At 43.5% G+C, this 20,424-nt stretch overlaps 1 protein-coding gene across 5 annotated transcripts in view; it reads left to right on the top strand.

Moving 5' to 3' along the window:
- The window catches only part of RBM33 (RNA binding motif protein 33), a 118,258-nt gene extending 98,089 nt beyond the window's left edge, over nt 1-20,169 (top strand). For 3 of the 5 annotated variants that reach the window (XM_084859320.1, XM_084859319.1, XM_084859315.1), the window contains exons 16-19: nt 813-1,025; nt 2,100-2,288; nt 15,690-15,778; nt 16,376-20,169. In XM_084859320.1, the coding sequence (XP_084715446.1) occupies nt 813-1,025; nt 2,100-2,288; nt 15,690-15,778; nt 16,376-16,424 (540 nt within the window). In that variant the 3' untranslated portion in view covers nt 16,425-20,169. Of the gene's footprint in view, nt 1-812; nt 1,026-2,099; nt 2,289-6,916; nt 6,955-9,021; nt 12,220-15,689; nt 15,779-16,375 lie in introns of those variants that run through there. The other 2 variants (XM_084859316.1, XM_084859318.1) reach the window with 2 other exon arrangements.
- Nucleotides 20,170-20,424: the final 255 nt, after the last annotated feature.

Here is a 20,424-nt window from a genome sequence, read left to right as displayed (position 1 = left end):
TTCCCCTTCTCTAAACTAAAACACCCAAATGCCTTTTGCCTTTCTTCTTAAGGAAAGTGCTCCAATCCCTTGATCGTGTGAAGTTCCCTTTTCTGTACTTATGGGCCTCCTCTCTCCACTGTCACCTCCAGCAGTCTGTATTCTGGGAGGTGAGCCAGGGAAGCAGGGCCATTCCACCAGCTCTGCTGAAAGACTTAATGTATTCCTCTTCCCTCCCCGTTCCTTTTTCCTCTTGTGTGTTCTCTTTTTAGGTTGTAAGCCTGCGGGCAGGAACTGATTATAGTCTTGCTACCTATAATCAGTCTTGTTTTACTGATTATAGGTAGCCACTCCAGGAGCCTTTTTGACTGAGGAGCAGGATAAAAATACTTTAAATCAGTCAGTTGGCCGATGTTAGCCTCAGCCAGCAGCTGTAGGCCTAAACAGCATGCAGTGGGCAGCCCTCCCTGCCCTCAAATGAATTTTGTCCCTTTTCCTCCACATAAGCCACAGCCTGGATGCTGTCATGCATTAGGATTTGATACACAAAGAGACTTACAGGAACCTCTGTGTAGGCACCCTCCATTGCAGCTACTTGAGAGCCTTCATGCAGGGAGGACCTTATGCCGCGTGTCTTCCTGTTCTCCCTCCCGTCCTAAATCCAGGATGCTTGTTCCACTCAGCATAACCCCAGATTTGGAGCCAGATTAGCAGAATACGGTACCAGTGCTTTTTGCAAGTTAACCAGGTTCTTCTCCATAGCAGCTGTCACAGGAAATGTGTGTTGTGTTCTGTAGATCCTGAACAGCATGATGCTATTTTGTTCCCCACAGGGTGGTGAGAATGTTGGCTTTTCTCACTCCGAAGGGCCTCCCCACCGGCTCCAGCAATTGCCAGAGCAGAGACATCAGCCAGTGCGGAAGGTCACGTTGACAAAGGGAACAGTACAGCAATCGCATCAGCCTCATCTCCACCAGCTGGCACAGATTCACTCCACGCTTCCACAAGGGCTGAAAACCATCCCGGGGATACATCAAGTGAAAAAGGTACTGATTCAGATTTGTACAGGTACCTTCTTCAATGTTCCTTTGAAGAAATAACTAGAAATGACTTCCATGATTATTTAGCCTCTGAATTATTTTTTTTAAGGAACCTGGTGGAGAAAGAGATTGGCTAAGGGCGCAATCCTAAGCATGCTTTAGACAGAAAAACAGTCCTGCAACTCCCAGCAGTGCTGGCTGGGGAATGTTGGGAGTTGTGGGACTTTTTTCTATCTAAACATACTTCGGATTGTGCCTTTAATGAACCTTCTTAGATTGTCATTTTCATGCTAAACTGAGCTACCAGCACTTGAAACATGTCCCATCTGTATGGTGGTACCAAGGCAGCCTTCCCCAACCTGGTACCCTCCAGATGTGTTGGACTGCGACATTAGCCATGCTGGTGGGGGTTATGGGAGCTATAGTACAACACATTTAGAGAGCACCATGTTGGGGAAGGCTGTTTTAAGGACAGTTTATAAAATCTTGGAGACAACATGTGTCTTCTTTGGAGCAGAGAGATGTCTGGGACCATCAACTCCCCTGTTCTACAAACCCATAGAAGTTGGTTGCCATTTTGTCCATCAGTCATTGTCCTCTTGTTATTGGACTGGTCTCACAGGCTAGCTACAGTGTGCAAGCTCTAAAATGGGAGGATTGGCTTGGGTTGATGGCACTGCTGGAAATCAAGACCTCAGGGGGGCCAAGAGATACTTCTCCAGCAAGCCTCAAGGATGGACAGCTGTGCAGGCGAAGCTAAAAACTCTTCAGGGAAACAGTGTCGTCATTCTTCTGGGGCTGTCATTTTCCCCCCAGCAATGAAATCCTTATGTTGGAGTTCTCCATGTTTTCACATTTAAAACATGCAACAACTCTGAGAGATGTTTGGCTGTCAGTCCGACAAATAAGCGAATGTACGGGCCTTTAAAATTTTGCTAACAGCAACATGACACCTTTTAATCAGCTTCTGCTTTCATCATATCCTTCTATGTGAATTACTAACTTCTGTGTTGAATCTGTCAGATTCAGTTAAGCAGAAACAAGCAAATAAAAAATGCAGCTTACTTTTCTTCTTGGCAGGTCATTCCGCATGGGAGAGGCAGAGGCATGGCGGGCCAGATGGGCCGAGGACGCTTGATGCCAAATAAACAGAACCTGCGAGTGGTAGAGTGCAAACCTCAGCCCTGTGTCGTGTCAGTCGAAGGGCTTTCTTCATCAACCACGGATGTCCAGCTGAAAAACCTGCTGATGTCGGTAGGACCCATTCAGGTAGATCACCCTGGGCTTGTGTTACTTGTGCCAGAAATCTTTCATTGTACAAAGCTCAATGCCTCAGATAGGAGAAGTACAATGGGGGGCTTTTAGGAGTTAATTACATATATTTAAGGATGCCCCCCTCCCAGTGTGTCTGAAAAGAAAAGTCTTCTAGATCAAAGAACGATATCCAGCTGCAACACAGTAAGCACAGTAGAGTATTGTAGATCTCACTGCATTTTGCTCATGCAAACACCTCTTCCAATTTGCTCCAGAGTGCCTCTTGTATGCTAGCAAGAAAATGCCACATCCACAAGAAGCACTGTGAAATAGTGGTTTAAGCCCAAAGAAGACAACATTTTGTTAGAGAAGCAAAACTTGTGTGGATAGCGGGTTCTGTACTTATTTACTGTACTTCCTAAGTCCAGCAGTTCTTCTCCTGAGCAAGAATTGGTGACTTACAGGCTTGTTTGGGTGTGACTCTGGATGTGACTCCCCCTTCCCCCCTCCCTCCACCTGTGGCACAGTCAGAAGCAGTGCTCAGGCTTGAGTGCTTCCTCACCATTCAAAGAAGTGGCTTCCACAGATTGCGTTATAGATGAGCCTGCAGTCAAATAATGGCAGGGTCTTTTGCTTCAGATGTTCACGTACATACCAAGAAGGGAGCAGGGAGGAATGCTAGGCTTTTTTAGCCTTATGACGTAATATGGCAAAGCATCTCCTTCCTCTCCCCCGCCCCAACTTGTCTGTGTGTGGGCAGCTGGGAAGGGAAGTGAAATGCCAGCCAGCCAGCCAGCCAGCCAGCCAACCAACAGCTGGTTGTGTGTCTCCCAGGTCTATATTGAGCATCTGAAGCAAGCTGGTTGATAAGCAGCTGATTGGCACTTGCCACTAGGTGGGTCAGTAATTGGTTTCCTGGACAAGGAAGAGGAGGAATAGGAAGGAGATTTTTTGCCATGCTGCACCTTGAGGTGTGTGTGTGGGGGGGGCGGGGGGGGGCATGTAAAAACCAAACACAGCTTTCTCTCTCCACCCTCCTTGGAAACCATTTGTATGTTTTTTGCTCCCACCCCCAACAATCCAGGGGAAGAAATTCCTCTTTGAAAAACGGTTTCCCACCCCGACTCTAAAATCTTGCCTGCCTGAGTTAGCTGCAGCATGAAGGTTGTTTGAGCAGGTTTTAGTAAGCATCAGATAGGAAGAACTAGATTTTAGATAAGTGCTTTCCACTGATAAAAGATACTTTTGAGAACTTGAGAAGGCCACCAGTCCTTACAGCCTGGTGCTAAGCCAAATAATAACCATTTGAGTTGCTCTGTGATATTTAAGGAAAAATATCCTGTGTGCATTATGATGGTTTTCTGCTTTCTAAAAGTACAAAAACAGCCACCTCATTTCTGTGTACACCAACAAATGACTTCACCAGTGACGCAGTATCGTTCGGAATCCACTTGAATTCTCTGTCAAAGCAGTTCCAGTTTATAATGCAAAGTATCTAGACAGCTTTGTTCCAATCACATTGTTTTTCCCTAGGGAAAATGAGTGGTGGTCTCTAGCCAAGTCATCCTTCAACTATTCTTAGAACACTGTGCTGTGTAACTTAGGCAGCAATCCTATGGCTGCTAGACAGCAGCTAGACAGCCATAGGATAGGCTGTTTTCTGGGAACCAACCTCGGAGCCTGTACTCTGAGGTCGGTTCCTGGAAAACTGACCTCCCCCCCCCGAGGTGGCATGGAGAAGCCCCATCCTCCGCACTCAGAAGAGGAGTGCAGAGTGGCTGAAAAGGGGCAGGGCTGGGGGTGTTCCAGGGCAGGGAGAGCGGATCTGTATGTATGACACATCCTATGTGTCGTACAGCAGCCTCCTTTCCCGCTCAGCGTCCCCGCAGCTAGACAGCCTAAATTGGCTGTCTAGGAGAAATAGCAGGGCAGGAGAGGCGTGGAGGGAACGATCCCCCTGTGCTTCTCCTGCCTTACTTTCAGTAGACGGTTGCCTCTGAGTTCAGAGGTGGCCGCCTGTCTAAATAGGATTGCACCCTTAAACTCCTTGCCATGAAAGAAGAAGTGGTATGATGGTTGCTTCCACTTCCACCGCTGTGTGTATGTTGTCATGGACTCACCACGAGTTCCTTAGCATATTAGTCCTAAAGACTAATACTGGCATAGCAGCCTGAAGCGTTGGTGTAGTGTCATTGTCATGGTTTGTGGTGTTATGTTGGCTTAGTATACTCTATCCTAAACCTTTGTTCGTCTGTTGTCAGTCATTTATATTTAAATGACTTGCTGGGATTCAAGGTTTTATAATCCTTGGCAACATTGCTGCTGGGTGGGGTGGGGGTGGAATTAAAATACCTACATCGGGTGGGAAACTTGTGGCCCTCCAGATGTTTTGGCCTACAACTCCCCATCAGCCCTAGCCAGCATAGCCATTGGTGAGGGATTATGGGAGTTATAGATCAAAACATCAGAAGGGCCACCACTTGCCTACCCCTGACCTAAATGGCATCATATTTATGAAAGCCCTGCTTCTTCTTTGGGGAAATAGTAACTTATTAAATATTTTGCCTTACCTCTCTCTAAACATTTATATACAAATGTAGGCTTCCTCAGTATGTACTCCTAGGGTTATCAAGAGGCACGACACTGTTGTAGATTCATAGTCATTGATAAACTATAAATGTACAGAGGAATTTTTGTTAACCTTTTTAGTGTGTCCGTGCATGTGTGTTATGTATGTATCCACACACTTAAAGGTGATTCACCGTGACAACGGATAAAATTGATAATGCCTTTTTCAGTGCATCCCACTTAGCATTGTTAGAGTAATGGCACAGCCTAGTGCTCACTTAGAGTAATGTCAAGGATCTGCTGTCATTTGTTTTACCTCAAAGTGTAGTTATAAAGTTAGCAGCTTATATATTGAAAATTGAAAATGGATTTGAAAAAAATAGATGTATTGTCACATATCATAGGGAATGTTCCACTGATATTGAATATGAACTTGAACAATCTTACATTGGTGTCTTACATTCCTTTGTATTCTGAAGAACAATGGAGAATCTGTGGATCTTGTCACCAGCCTCCCCATCTCCTAGTATTCTCGTGTGCTCCCCGTCTCCCATTCTTCACATGGAACTGTTCCCAATGAAACAGATTTTCTCCTTGAGTTGCTATAATCATGTTTTGATTATTGCTTTGCACATTAGCTTCAAATTGCTAGTCTCTCAAATTCCTGACATCTCCCTTCTGTGTACATTGCAGGAAATAAGATGGTAGTAGGTTGGAGTGGTTATGAGTCTCTGTTCCTCCCCAAAATTCTCTCTGCATTTTAAAATACATTGCCAGATGTAATCTTGTTGTAGTGGATAATGTGCCATGTAACAAATCTCACTTGAAGCCTCACAGCTGCATCTGCAGGATATGGCTTAGGTCCATTTTACATAATACATAGATGTGGTTGTTACCGCCTTGGCGATTGCTCTCACACCACACTGGTAAAGTGTATGTCCCCCAGGTCCATGGTTAGGACAGATTGTGTTGCACCTTGCTGCCAACAGCACACCTCCTTCCGTTGGGACTGGTGCAGGGTAAACCATGGAAGTCATGGATGTTGTCTACTATTGAGAATCAACCCAGCAGCTGTCTGCCTTGCTCTGCCCTTCAGTTCTGTTGGTCACACAAAACTGTGATGGTATGTTGATAGCCTGTGTGTATAAAATGCCCATCCTTAGCATGGGGAAAAGCGGATGGAAGATGTTAGAATGCAAAGATCGCTGGATCTGTGCAGAGATGTGTTGCAGCCTCCACGGGGCCAGGTAGTCCAGTGTCAGGAGGAGCTGTAGCTCTACGGTAGGGCACATGTTCTTTGTGTAAAAGATCCTAGCTTCAATCCTTCATATCTCCAGGTGGAGCTGGGAAAGAGCCACTGCCAGTCAGTGTCAACAGTACCGAACTAGATGGACTAGTGATTTGATTCAATATAACATGGCATCCAACCTTCCTGTGACTAGGGAGCAGATGTTTTCCCACAAACAATGCTGTCTCCAGGAGCAGCACTTTTCTTTTCCCCATAGCAGGCAACCATTCACTTATATGGGGGAGAGTGAAAGGGTGTGCTGGGGCCTAACAGATGACCCCAGCAAGTTGATTTCTGTATCTTGGTCAGGCTAGTATTTGAATTAATGATGGAAACTGGATTTATAGGTGGGGGTATGTGTGTGCCAATAAGGTGTGCAGACATCCTTATAGTTTAAAATACCCTTTAATGAAGAGCAATTTAGAGAGACGTGTGCAGTTCACAAGTAGTTGAAACTAACTTCTTATGTAGCTGTTTTGAACACTTCTTGGAGAGAGAAAGTGAGTCTCTCTCTCTGTCTCTCTGTCTCTCTGTCTCTCTCTCTCTCTCTCTCTCACACACACACACACACACCCACACCCACACACACACTACAGTGTTACACATACAGAAAATATATATATATGCGCACGTTCTAGAAATGTTAGGAAAACGCGTAGTTTGGTTAGTGTTTGAAAATAAAACAGTATGCTGCTTGTACAGTATTTCAGAAGAAGCAGAACTTAAGCTAACTGTAACAGTGCAACTAAGATATGCAGACTTAACTCCATTTTATATGTTTTCCTAGCACCTGTATTGGGAATCCCAAAAGCAGAAGCTGGTAAAGTAAGTTATAAAATAATAGTGGGATCAGACTACTAGTGTAAATACTTTCTCTGCATTTCTTCATCATGTAAAAGCTCCACTTTACTGAAAACATTGCTGTTTTCCCTTTTGTCTTTGTATGCTTACAACCACGAGGGCTAGCCAGAGTCCCCTGGAAAGGCAACCGACATGTCACGTTAATATAGTCCCCCTTTAAACTGTAGGCAGAGACTTGAGTTGAAGTGAGTTCTGAGTCTAAAGCTAGCATTTAATATAGCCTATTTCCTAATGAATATTGTGCTTTACCTACTGCGTGGGGCAAAAGAAACTCTGTTTACATTTTTGTTGGGTATAGAGCAGAGGAGGGCAACATACAGGCCACATGTGGCCCACCACAGCTGCTTGTGTATCCCCCTGGTCTGTATCCCTCCCCTGCCACCAGCGCTGGATGCGGTTGTGCTGCCAGTGGACGTGGCTGTGGTGGCGGAATCCCAGCAATTTTGCCTGGAAGCAAGGCGTGTAGGGAGGGCATGCTTGTTTCCTAGCAGAATCAGGCTCCCAACAGCCCACCAAACAGTTGCTTGATGGGCTGTGCAGAGTGTAATCCTACAGAGAAACGGGCTATGCTGGGATCACAACACCTGTTTTTCTGCAGAATGGGGCTCCTGACAGCCTGCCAAGTAGCTTTTTGTTGGGTTGTTGGGCGCTTGATTCTGTTAGGAATCTCTGGGATTTTGCTGCCATGGTCACTTGCAGTTGGGAGAGAGGTGGGCCCCCACAGGGTTCCAAGGAGGGGCAGTGTGCCCCCCCCCACCTGCCAAGGTTTCCACCCCTGGCAATAAGGATAAGATTTCCAAACTAGATTACACTTTCATCTGGCTTGTTTATGGCATGGTCAGATGAGTAGAATGTGGCCACTTCAGTGAACCAGCACGAAAGGGATGGGAAACCTTGGCAGGTTGGGAGGGTAACAATGCCCCTCCTTGGAAAGCGAAATCCCAGAGGTCCCAGTAGAATCAGTCTGCGTCCTACTAATGTAAGCTACCCTGATGAAAACAATGCAGAAAAAGCAAAGAGAGAGTGCAAACCTTAAGGAAACAGATAGCTATCCTTCAGGCAAAATAAGAAGGAAAATGCGAAGCAGTTCTTGCAGGGAACCAAACGTTCACTTCGCAATGAATAAAAAATACTTATAGAGAATAATGAATTGATAGTAAGAAGAATTTAGCAGAAAAAACTCCATCCCATGACTTGAAAACTGTTCTAAGACTCCTCCAAATACCTACAGACTGGTATCACTGGGAAATTTGGCAAAGGTAATTAAAGCTGCCAAAGAATATGGACCGTATAGTGGAAGGATCAAGAGCTGGAACAGGCAATGGGACAAAAGTGAAAATGTCTTGGCAGCTTCCCTTCATTAAAGCATTTGGAAGCAATTGTTTTACAGAACAGATTCAGAGTTGGGTGGAATGGCCAGATTCCAAACCTGGCTTCCCCTCTTATCGGCCCCCCCTCCCAATAGTCCGAGTTCATGGAACTTTCCCTATCCTGAGAGCTCAGGAAGAGTTGCCAAAACTTCAGGTTTGTGCTCCTGTATACAGTTACTTGTGTCTCTGTGATTAACAGTGGGGGGGTTTTTGTGGGGAGGGATACACAAAAAATGGTTTTCAGCAAAATGACCCTGGATTGGCTACACATTAAGGCAGGGGTGGGCAGCACACAGGCCGCATGCAGCCCCTGCAGAAAAATCCCAAACAAAACAAGTGAAATGTAGCCTGTTTAGTGTTCTGTAGCACCAACATCGTCATTTGGGGGTGTAATTGTTTGGGGGGCACCACACAGAGTATGGCCTGCAGGAGGGGCAAAAATGGCCCCTGGACCCCCACAGTTGCCCACCCCTGCATTAAGGCAATGCTTTTCACAGTTTCTCTATTTCAAAGGGAAGCCTGGGCCTGGCAGCTTAATCTATAGTTACATTATTAGTTCTGTGTACACAAAGAGTTTTATAGGATGTTGTCCGGAGAAATGGTGCAGCAGCTAAACAGCTTCTTCTTCTTTTTTTCTCCCCCTCCCAATTGGCTGTCACAGGAGGCTGGAGGCTAAAGCATTGGGAGAATGTCCTGCAGTAGTTGAGAGACACACCCCTAACTTGGTTGTGAGAATCAGTTATTAGCAGCAGGGGCCGAAGAAGGTTCAGGACAGGGGAGAGCACCAGTTGACAGAGGAGGAATTGCTGCATGTCGCTGATGGGGACTGTCCTCCCCCGGTCACTTGTCTCTGATACTGACTTAAATGGACTTTTAAGCCTGTCGTTCCTCTTGCGGAGTCGAGGAAATTCTTCGTGACTGGGGACTGTTCTGTGGGAGGCGAAATCACAAATTAGATACTTTAAATGCAAATGGTTTCTGTGTTTGTTTTAAAAAAAAGTTCTGTAACTCAGTGTACTGTGGCAAACATTGGCTTTGCAAAGTATTTCATTAACCTGGTTACATGCTGATGATGGGGAAATGACCTAGCAGATTAAATATTCCTGTTGGTAAATGTGGAGCAGATCCACCAACAAAAAAGGCAAGGGGATGAGAGAGCACAGGTTTGAGCAAATAACTGACCCGTTGTCAGCATTCTAGGAGCTAGAATGGAAGCTCCTTGTTCAGCTTATGCCATGATGCTGAATGGTGTGACTTTGCTCAATATCCTGCTCTTAAAAATTAAGGTTAAACAGTGTTTACTACAAAGTACCAGCCTTGAAAGGTGTTTGTTTTAGAAAAAAATTAAGTAATGTCCTGTATCGTTGCAGCATTCTTTCTTTTGTGACAAAAATAGATCTTTGCCAAATTAGTTCTCACTAGTTCTGTTAAGACTTTTTTTAATCAGGAAACTTAGCAAATCCCTATGCCAGGGTTGCTAAGCTGAAGGGGGAGTCTCTGAGAGTTAGAAACAAATAGGGCTCAGTTTGTTCTGAAAAAAATATTTTTCGTCTGAGGTCTTAAGGCAAGCTTCAGATGCTTTTCCTTGTTTGTTTATTCAAACATAAAGGAAATGATATTTTCTTGTCCTGCGTTTGTTAAAAATATTACTTAAAACAAGTTTTTAAAATGTCCTAATAAGGTGAAAAACATCTATGCAGAGCAGTAACACAATGCTGTCGTGTTCTGTGTTTAATTTATTACTATTACCGTCAAGGTTTAGCTCACAAGGTGCATGTTTTTTTTCACAGGATCACTCTTGGCAGTAATTTCCATCTTTTTGATTCCCATGGCAATGTCTGACCAATTGTTTTGGAGCCCCAAATCATTGATGCATGGGTTCATGAATGTGTTGCATCTGTATTACTAATTCAGTACAATCCAAAAATATCTAGACAGAAGAAGCAGGTGTTGATTATGGTAGAAAGCTTAGCATGTAACTTGACTTTGGGGCCCAATTTCTGTGTTATTTATAATGGGACAATATACATCTCTGTATTGTGTGAATAGTTGAGACAAACAGTCAACAGGAGGGAGGTCTGTCACAACTATTTCAGATGACCTTCAGATGTTGATGTTGCAATGTGGACAGAAATGCCTTCCACTTCTTGCTCTTTCTGGAACATCGACTCATCTGAAATAGAACTTCTTCTAGGAACTTCCCATGTCCAGAAAATGTACAAGCTATGTCTCCATCAGGAGTTTGTCCATCTCCCAGGCAGAGAATTTTCAAAAGTAGCATTTCAGACATGATGTTGCAGAATGAACAGCTTGCCTCAAGGAATAGATGCTTTCATTGTCACAGCTGAAGTCATTCTCAAAACTGCATGTTGTGCCTGGGCTCATGCACTCCTCTCTCCTGTTCCAGGATGGTCATAAGAAGAAAGCATTTGTTTCCATTTTCAACTACCCACAGTTTGTTGTTGCAACCAAACCGGAACACACTATGGTTTTTCCAAACAAGCCAACTTCAAACTGGTTTACAATCCTGGCTTGTTCAGGTAAACCATCATTAAAGTTAACTGTATTTCTCGGTTCAGACATAACAAACAGTGGTTAGTTGAAAATGGAGCAAACACTTCTAATCCCCTCCTTGTCATGACCCTGGAAGAAGTGAGGAAAAGGGGAAGCAGGCTTGTGCATGAAATCCTAAAGTATGGTTTAGTGTTACATCTGAACACAGCCACTGTCTGGTCTACCTACATACATCTTCAGAACTTGTTTAAAGATAAGCCCTATTCAGGTGTTCCAAAATGTTAGGACCTACACCCAAATAGGGGAGCAAATACGCTAGTTCCTCCCCTTTCTCTGTCGTCATTCTCGTCACTCTCTATGCATGGGGAGCGACGGTGTGCAACCGAGAGTCTCCTCTATTATTGGAGGCTCTCCTCATGATTTAGAACCCTGGAGGATCAGGATTTTAAAATGCACAGAGAGCCTCCATGGATAGAGGCTGCATTTCACTGCACACAGCCACCCTCCCCCTGCAGAGGGTGACAAGAATGCCAGAGGTGGGGCGGTGGTGGAGCTAGTGCGCTCATCCCCACTCCCCTTCCACACGTGTTAGAACACCTGAGTAAGGCTATAGTAATGTTGAATCCACATATTACGTACATAATCATCTTCAACTATTTTTCTTTCCACTTTTCTGTACACAAGAACACAAGTAAATTCAATTTTGCTGGATCCATTTAATAAGCTTACCTGGCTGTATGTCGAAGTTTTCTACTAAATTATCACTTGAATGTTAGAGTGTATGAAACTCATCACAGTTTGTTTACCATTATTTGGCATTAAGTTGAGAGATGAGATAATTTCCCATGGTGTCAGAGCTGTGATGGTAGTTCACAGATGTTCAGGTAGCCAGTAGATCACATGAATTAATCATGTAAATCTACCCTGATATGGATGAGTAAAATATTTGCAACTAGTCTTAGTGCCTAACACATACTTGCATACTTAATGATAGTATGCACAAGCCCACTTCCAAGAAGAATAATTAAAACTGGAATGTCATTAGCCTAGTGTTTCTCATTATTTCTGAGGAGTACATGGACATTATGTTCAATGATTAATAGCACCATTTAAAGGAAAAATTGTGCTTCTGTACAGAATATTTCTGAAATAATGTAAGCCCTGAGAAAAGCAAGACTTGGGGCAGTTCAAGGATTTATGTGAAGTTTATTTTTTCCTATTGCTTTATGGAGCCATAGTTTCTTGGAGGAAGCATGTAAGAAGCTCCTCTTGCCTTGGCAGGTAGTCCTGTTAATGAACCTGCCTTCCAGATTGGTCTGTATTAAAGATGGGTGTTAGAAATCCTTAACGTGGTTGTTCATTCTTTATTCATTTTAGCCCTGCTTTGACCATTATGTATTGCAGCCTGAACACATTCTTTTACACCCATAGTAAAGAAATGGTACTCCTTGTAATCAGCCTTGGGGGCATTTGGAAGGTTTATTCTTTTAGAAACATGTTAACTAAGCAACCAGTGGTTAGCTGGCTTTGCCACATTGTTAATAGATTGGATCAAGACTTGGTCATACTTAGAGTAGACCCATAGACATCAATGAGACTTAAGTTGGCTCATTATGGGCTGCAGAGAGAGATTGGGTGAGGGGATCAGGGCGGTGGTGAACGCCTCCCTTGAGGAGGGAGTGATGCCATCAGCCCTCAAGGAGGCAGTGATAAGACCACTCTAGAAGCCCTCCTTCGATCCCCAAGTTCTGAACAACTTTCACCTAGTCTCGAATCTGCCATTTTGGGGCAAGGTGATTGAGCGGGTGGTGGCGATGCAGTTGAAGGCACACTTGGAAGAAGCCGATTATTTGGATCCATTTCAGTCAGTCATCAGGCCTGGGCATGGGACAGAAACGGCCTTGGTTGCCTTGGTGGATGATATGAGGAGGGCTTTGGATAGGGGCGAATGCTCCTTCCTTGTTCTCCTCGATCTCTCAGCAGCTTTTGATATGGTTGACCACAGTATTCTCCTGGACCGCCTGAAGGGGTTGGGCATTGGAGACACCGTATTGCGGTGGTTCCGGTCCTTCCTCTCCGGCAGGTACCAGAGGGTAGCACTGGGAGAGGAGGTTGTGGACCCGTGGCCGCTTACTTGTGGGGTGCCACAGGGTTCCATCCTCTCTCCAATGCTATTTAACATCTATGTGAAGCTGCTGGGGGCTATCATCAGGAGGTTTGGGGTGCGGTATCATCAATATGCAGATGACATGCAGCTCTACCTCTCATTCAAACCTCTCCAAGGTTGGCTGTAGAATCCCTGTCCAAATGTCTGGAGATGGTGAGTGGCTGGATGGGGAGGAATAAGCTGAAGCTGAACCCTGACAAGACCGAGGTACTTTTGGTGGGAGACAAGAGGAGGTTGGGGGATGTTGACCTGGTGTTGAATGGAGTACAGCTACCCTTGAAAGACCAGGTCATTTTAGACTCCCAGCTGTCCACGGAGGCTCAGGTGTCAGCTGTGAGCCGGACAGCGCTGGACCAACTCCATCTGATACGGCAGCTGCACCCCTACCTTCCCGACCATCTGCTCCCATCGGTAGTACATGTCCTGGTCTCCTCTCATTTAGACTACTGTAATGCGCTCTACCTGGGGTTACCCTTGAAGACAGTTCGGAAGCTGCAGATGGTGCAGAATGCAGCGGCTCACCTGATTAAAGGCAGCCGCTGGCGAGATCACATCACTTCAGTGCTGAAGGAGTTGCACTGGTTACCAGTTGTTTTCTGGGCCAAATTCAAGCTGTTGGTTTTGACTTTTAAAACTCTATATGGTTCCAGGCCAGCCTACCTCAAGGAGTGCCTCTGGCAACACCAGATAGGCCGCTCAACAAGATCAGCCTCGGATGGCCTTCTCTCTGTCCCATCAGCCAGGACAGCTAGGCTGGTGAGAACGAGGGAGAGGGCCTTCTCTGTGGTGGCCCCCACTCTGTGGATCTCCCTCCCTAGGGAACTCCGCCATGCCCCCTCTTTAATGAGCTTTCGCCATGCATTAAAAACATGGTTGCTCAGGCAGGCATTTGGGGTGGGTTAGAGTATTTTTAGAAATATGTTTTTCATGTAGTATTTTATTGTTTTAAACTGTTCTTCTGTTGTACATCGCCCAGACTGGCTGGGTGACCAGCCAGATGGGCGATTAATAAATTTAATAAATAAACAAATAAACAAATTCGTTTGTCATGACTAACTTAAGTCCCATTGATTTCAGTGGGTCTGACTCTAAGTATGACTAGGTCTGGATCCAACCCAGTGTGTTCCTAGGACTTTTAATTAGAAAAGGGAAACGCTGAAACAGTGGCATTATGCGTCCTCCAAAGGCACAAAACTTGCTGTTCAGACAATATTGGTGTCTGTTCCCTTGGTCTAGGCTATTTATCATATACCCGTAATTATGACAATCAGTAAGTTATCAGATGAAAACAGAACTAGTCTTGCCAGAGTTCAAAATGCAAAGCTGGCAGAATTTTGCAGTAGTTCTCAGTATCCACTATTGCACAGAAGGATGGTGAATAGATATCTAGAATGAATGGCTCAAGCCTGTGGAGGACTAATTGTCATTCTAGTATGCTGTAACATAGGGGTTCTATCCAAAATGGAATCTGTATTATAGGTATTAGTCTCTTTCCCATTTTGGACAATTGACGTGTCTTTTACCTGTCCTCTGCAATGCTTGACCAAACGGATGAGACAGTATTCTTACCATTCATCTAAATGTACCCACTCATCTCAGATTGAGATGCACCTGGATATTGTAAGTCACCTTTAGATCTGATCCCATAGAATCTGGGATGCTGTAATAATATCAAAATATGTCCACTATGTTCAGGTACATGAAGGAAGCAGCAGACTGTCCATCATGTGGAGAACTGGCCATTCATTCATTCTAGAACAGCAGATAATGAAACTGGTAGACCATATCCTTTATTCTCAGAAACTTTGAGTATTTTATTGTTTTGATATAAAATAATTAAGCTGTTCTTTGGAGTTGGGGATAGAATGGTGTGAATCCACCGTAATTTGTCTTTAAACAGCTGGATTTCCTTCCAGAATTCAACAAGCTTTGAGTAAGGATGATTTTTATATAAAGGCTGCAGAAGTATTTCTGATTCTTAGAATCCAACCCCAGGCAAACTCACAAACGTCATAAATCCTTAGACTCAAATCCAAAGGGTTTTGCTTCCAAGTTGCCTCTTTGCAAGCACCTTGTGCATCCCAATAAGCTACCTCTGAAATTCGGGACAGCCTGAGCAGCATAGTGTGAGAAGCTGTTGGGTTCATGAGTGGAAGAAACCCCCCAGGTATGTGTGCACAAGCTTTTGTGTGCCTGTCAAGAGGTGGTTTGGACTGTGGTCTTAAGCTTTCATCATCAAATTCACAGAGGCTTCCAGGTATCTATGACTTAACTACCCCTGCTTTGTATACCATTCAGATGTGCAAAGCAGGCCACAAGGCTTGATATACTGCCTAGTTTTGCTGCATGCTTGGCAGTGGAAAAAGAAGGTGGGGGGATGGAATTTCTCAAACAACTGGCAAGCCCGACTGTGTGGGCTTGAGCTTCTGCATTCATATTGGTTGGCTTGCAAGTTCTGGAGGCCTGCCTTGGTGGCCTCCACTTTAAATCATCTCTTTATGTCAGACAGTACGATCATATCCCAAGCCTCATGTTCTAGTTCCCTACAGCAATTCCTGATTCCTCCCGATTACAAGTTCTGATGTTTTTTTTTTAAAAGCAAAGAAAGTGTAAAAGAAAACTTTTCTTTTCCTTTTTGTATTCCATAGAGTTTACAGATGCTTCCTCAACAACGAAAGGCCGTTGCAAAATTTAAAGAGCCAGCTGATGCTCTGAAATTTCAACAGAAGTTTCACAGGTAAATATTAATTCAAATGCACACGTTTTCCCATATACAAAATATCCTAGACTTTTTCCAGCCAATCCACTATACGAGGCCTTCTTGAGAAAGGACAGCTATTTAACTTAGGCCTAGTTCACATGTACAGTGTCATTCTCATAAGTCATGGTTTATCGGAGTGAGAAGAAACCTTGTGCCCATGCATTCCCTCCTCCCCTTATGTGTCTGGCTTTGGCATTGATGGCTTGGCTTGTTAAACCACAGTTTCCCATGATGCCTGAACCAGGAAGCTGTAATTTTTAAGTGTTGCTCTCAAACCAGGATGTGATCCTGGTTTGATATTCTGGTTTGTAAGCAGCACTTAAACCAAAGTTTTCCAGTTCAGGTGCCACGGGAAACTGTGGTTTAATAATCCAGAATATCAGTGCCTAAGTCAGGTGTATGAGGCGAGGGGCAAGGAAGCAGCACATGGGCGCATGGCTCGGTCTTAGTCTGATAAACCATGGTTATGCCTGAACCAGGCCATCTGATAGAAACGTATGGCCAAGAAGGCTTCCCTTGTGGTATAAGTGTTGGTGCTGTTGCCTTGACCATTGTATGTTAACCTTTTTCCAGGCATATGATAGATTTGTCCCACATCAACGTGGCACTGATAGTGGAGTAACCTCCTGAACATGAGTGGTCCATACATGAAAGGTAGCATCTTATGGGAGAAGTTACAAGGATGCGATCTCCCTGTGATCTCCAGTTCCAGCTTTGCAGTATCCCTTTGGAACTTCAGACTCCGCTGTGATGCTACAGATAGCTACAGCATTGCCGCAATGGAAGCTGAATATACAAGAATCAAGAAACAGAGATTTGCCTTGGCTTTCTTTTATTGTATTGAACACATGGAGGTCTCATACCCTCGTGTGTGAATGGTGAACACAGATGCTTTTCAAGAGATATATTGTGTGATCACAATGACTCAGATTGAAAGAACACTAACTTTGAAAAGACTTTTTTATGTTTCTTCATAGCAAAGAATATTTGATAATGGTTGCTCTTATCTTCAGCGTGGGGTGTTGAAATGAGAATGCTCCCACACCTACCTTTTGTAGCAAAGCAGATAGGTGCATATAACATGTAGAATAAAACATGGGCTATGTAATTCATTGGTATTTTGCCAATAGGCTTCGGAGCTCATTCTTGAAAACTCTTATTCCCATTGGGATGCATGCGGTTCTTTGCAACATGAAGTCCCGCACCTACTTTCAACGTTCTTTCCTTTCTAACACTGCTTTATAGGAATAACCTTGCAATTTTGCCTTCTTGGCTTAACAAGTATCTTTATTTATATCTTCCCAGAATCTCTGAAAGACACGGCTTTTAGCATTCTTTTATTATATCTTCTATTGCTTTCAAGGGCAATTTCAAGATGCTGGGCCGATCGTGTGTGTGAGAGAGAATCTGTACATGTTTGGGTTCATTATAGTGCTGGTGTTAGTGCACAAAGAAACAAGGTCCATTCCTAACAGGCTGCTATTGTGAAATGTACCACTGATGCTGAGTTTGCTTCCTATAATCCATTAATTGTATTAGAATCTTTGGATTTTCTCTGTCTAATAATTTGCAGCAAAGACTGCATAATGGCAGAGGCTGTTGAATTGTACTGTAGTCTCCCCCCACCCCCAAGTGAAATTATGATAACTTTTTTTCCCTGAGACATGAGGCTGATGTAAAAACTATGTGCAGACTTTAAGGATGATAGTAAGTAAAATCTGCACCCGTATCCTGCCAGTGTCTTCCAAAGGAAGGCTTTTTTTTGTTTCCAAAAACTGCTTGCTACCCAAATTTCTTTGGGTGAGTGTGTTTGTGAGTGTGGAGGGGGGTATCTTCAGTTATTTCTAGAAATACATTTCAGTGCTAACGCATTAGGTGTCAGTCAAAATTATGGCTGATAAGGATCAGTAATTTAGAAAGTGACTGCAAATGTTGTTGTTTTTAATAGAGGCTAGAATGAAAATGACAGAGCAAGCAGAAGAATAACTGTAGAGTATTGTTTTTAAGGTCTGCATTTTATGTGAGATTGAGAAGTGGTAATATTTCTTTTGATTATTTAAAATCAAACTGTACGAAGAGGTAGACTTTTAAAAACTGCATTCCCAACCTATTGGGAATAAACAATTAAGCTATAAATGTTGTGTCATGTCTTTTAAAGGCAGAATTGCTTCCTTTTCCCCTTGGAAGTATTACAGGAGTAGTTTAATTGGTGTATTGTAGTAAAAGTGTGGTCATTTTAAACGTGTTTTTAATGAATAGTTTGTAAGCACCATCTTCACCCTTGCCAAGTGCCCGACCTTGAATTTGACCATAGAACCATGCTACGGAGGTGACTTTTGCCATCCTTTATTGTTTATAGGCCGTTAATTTGTGCTTGTTGAGACAACTGGGATTTTGGTTTATCATGGGCTGTTAGTTCAATTTTCCTCCACTCAGGATTGTTTCAAAAGCTTACAGGCATCAAGCTCAAAAAGGAAGGGTACCATACATGACTGAATGGCCAGGGCTTGCCTCCAAGTGAGTTTTGGTCCTTCCACTGACTTTAAGCCTGCCTTTTCTGGTTTGTGTTTAAGATCATTCTTAAAACTTGTAACACTATTGCATAGCTCAAGTATAGCTTCTCCAGAAAGAATATGCATAATGCAAAAGCAACATCTGGAAAAGGGATCAGTCAAAGTGGTGTTTGAACTGCATGGAAGGTGGGCAACTTTAAGGAGCTTGGCCCAGTAGTAAGCAAGACTTCACTGATTTGGCAGTCTGAAAAACAAAGCTGTTTGCCCCAAGAGGATGTGGTTTCATGGTGCTTAAACAAGTCCACAGTTCAGAGCAGGGAAAATCATTCTACTGATGTCAGCAGGACTTTGGTTAGGATAGATGACTGCCAAGCAGCCAAGGGATATGAGAGGTTTTTTTATTATTATTTAAAGATTTAAAGCCTTTCTCCATCAGAAGTAGGCCCCATGGCATGGCACGGCATTTCTAATAATGGTGTGCGCTTTTGTATGTTCGGAATCAAGGCATGTTTGTCAGATTCGCTCTGTTACTGGTGATGGTGTATGCCAGTGGTGTGCAGAATGGTGCATGTGCACACACATTGGTGTCTTGTATGCTCGTGGGAACTTCCCTGTTTTGGCTATGGGAAAGAGGAAGCTTCCCCTCCCTAGCTGACAGCAGGGAGCCCACAGTCTGGGTGGCAGGCACCCAGCCGCTAGGTTGAGTAATCATGAAGATATTGTGGTACCTTAACTGATGGGTGCTAACTCAGGACTGAGTTTGTTGACAGGATCACACTGTGGCTTTTCTCATTTTCGAGGCGCCTTCCACAAAAACAAAATCACATAAAAAATAGGAGGCCCAGTCCTTCGTACACTTCACAACTTGTCACCTCTTAATTTTTCTAGAAGATCTGTTGCAACCATTATCTTGTTCTTTCTGTATCATGCGTTTAAAATAAAATGCAAAACGCAGGAATTGCATTTAGTGTATTATGTAAATATGGGACTTTTAAACACAATTTAAATGAAAATATTCATGTGCTTACAATTCAGCTACATCAAAGCTTATTTGGTAGGGTGGGGAGGAAGGCAGTTGTGTTGTCTTATCAAAGTTGAATGGAAACAGTTCCATAAATGTTCATTTTTTGTGTAACTTCATTTTTTTTATAAAGATGCTAGTAAGTCAATACATGTATCCTGATCTGTGTATTATTTGTTCATAAAGCTTCAGAAACTTGAATTTGGTATGGATATTTAGCCAGTGACTACTGTAGGTGGAACCATTTTTTCTCTCTTAGAAATACTTCCCTTTAATTCTGCGACATTTTCTAATTCACGTTACCTTTTATGTCCTCGCCAGTGGAAAAGTGAAGCCAAGTTATGTGCAATACGGGAATACTGATGACATCTTTATAGTTAAAGGTCAAATGGGCAATACAGTATCCATTGTTTTTACATGCTTTTTTTAAAACTTTGGCCTAGGAGCATTTTTAGGTTGGGACAAGGTTTGGTAATTTTATTTCATGAGATACATAGATCAGCCAGATAACAGTGTTTCCTTCAAGACTGTGAAATATTCTTCATATACATGTTTCAGGCTACCATGGGAGTTTGCAACACTCCTCCCTATATCAGTATTGTGGTTCTTCAAACTATAAGAATTGTTAAAATATTGATCAGAAGGAGAGATGCTCAACTGAAGCCCATTTATAAATATCAGAAAAGCCACATACATATATTTCTAATGCTAGTCCTTCAACTATAGAGGCTTTAAAAAGTTAAATAAAATTGGTTAGAGAAGAGTATATGGAGATGAATATGGCTGCAATCTACAGCCTATATCACAATAGATTGGTTGAACATCCCATTTACAAAAAAAGAAAGGAATAATTGGACTATGAATTGCAGTCCTTAGGTCAGGGGTGGGGAACATGGCCCTCCAGATGTTGTTGGACTGCAACTCACATCACTCCTAGCCAACGCAACCAGTGGTGAAGGATGATGGGAGTTGCAGTCTACGAACATCTAGAGGGCCCACATGCTCCCCATCCCTGTTCTAGGTGCTACAATGAGTGCCATGAAATATGTGGCAAGACTAGGTCACTATTGGAGAGAATTAGGGTGAGT

Source organism: Heloderma suspectum, chromosome 5 (assembly GCF_057233095.1).
Source record: "Heloderma suspectum isolate Gila_16-S chromosome 5, 16-S_ref, whole genome shotgun sequence".
Classification (NCBI taxonomy): domain Eukaryota; kingdom Metazoa; phylum Chordata; class Lepidosauria; order Squamata; family Helodermatidae; genus Heloderma; species Heloderma suspectum.
Note: the sequence above shows the minus strand (reverse complement) of the source record. Positions and strands in the feature narration are given on the sequence as shown.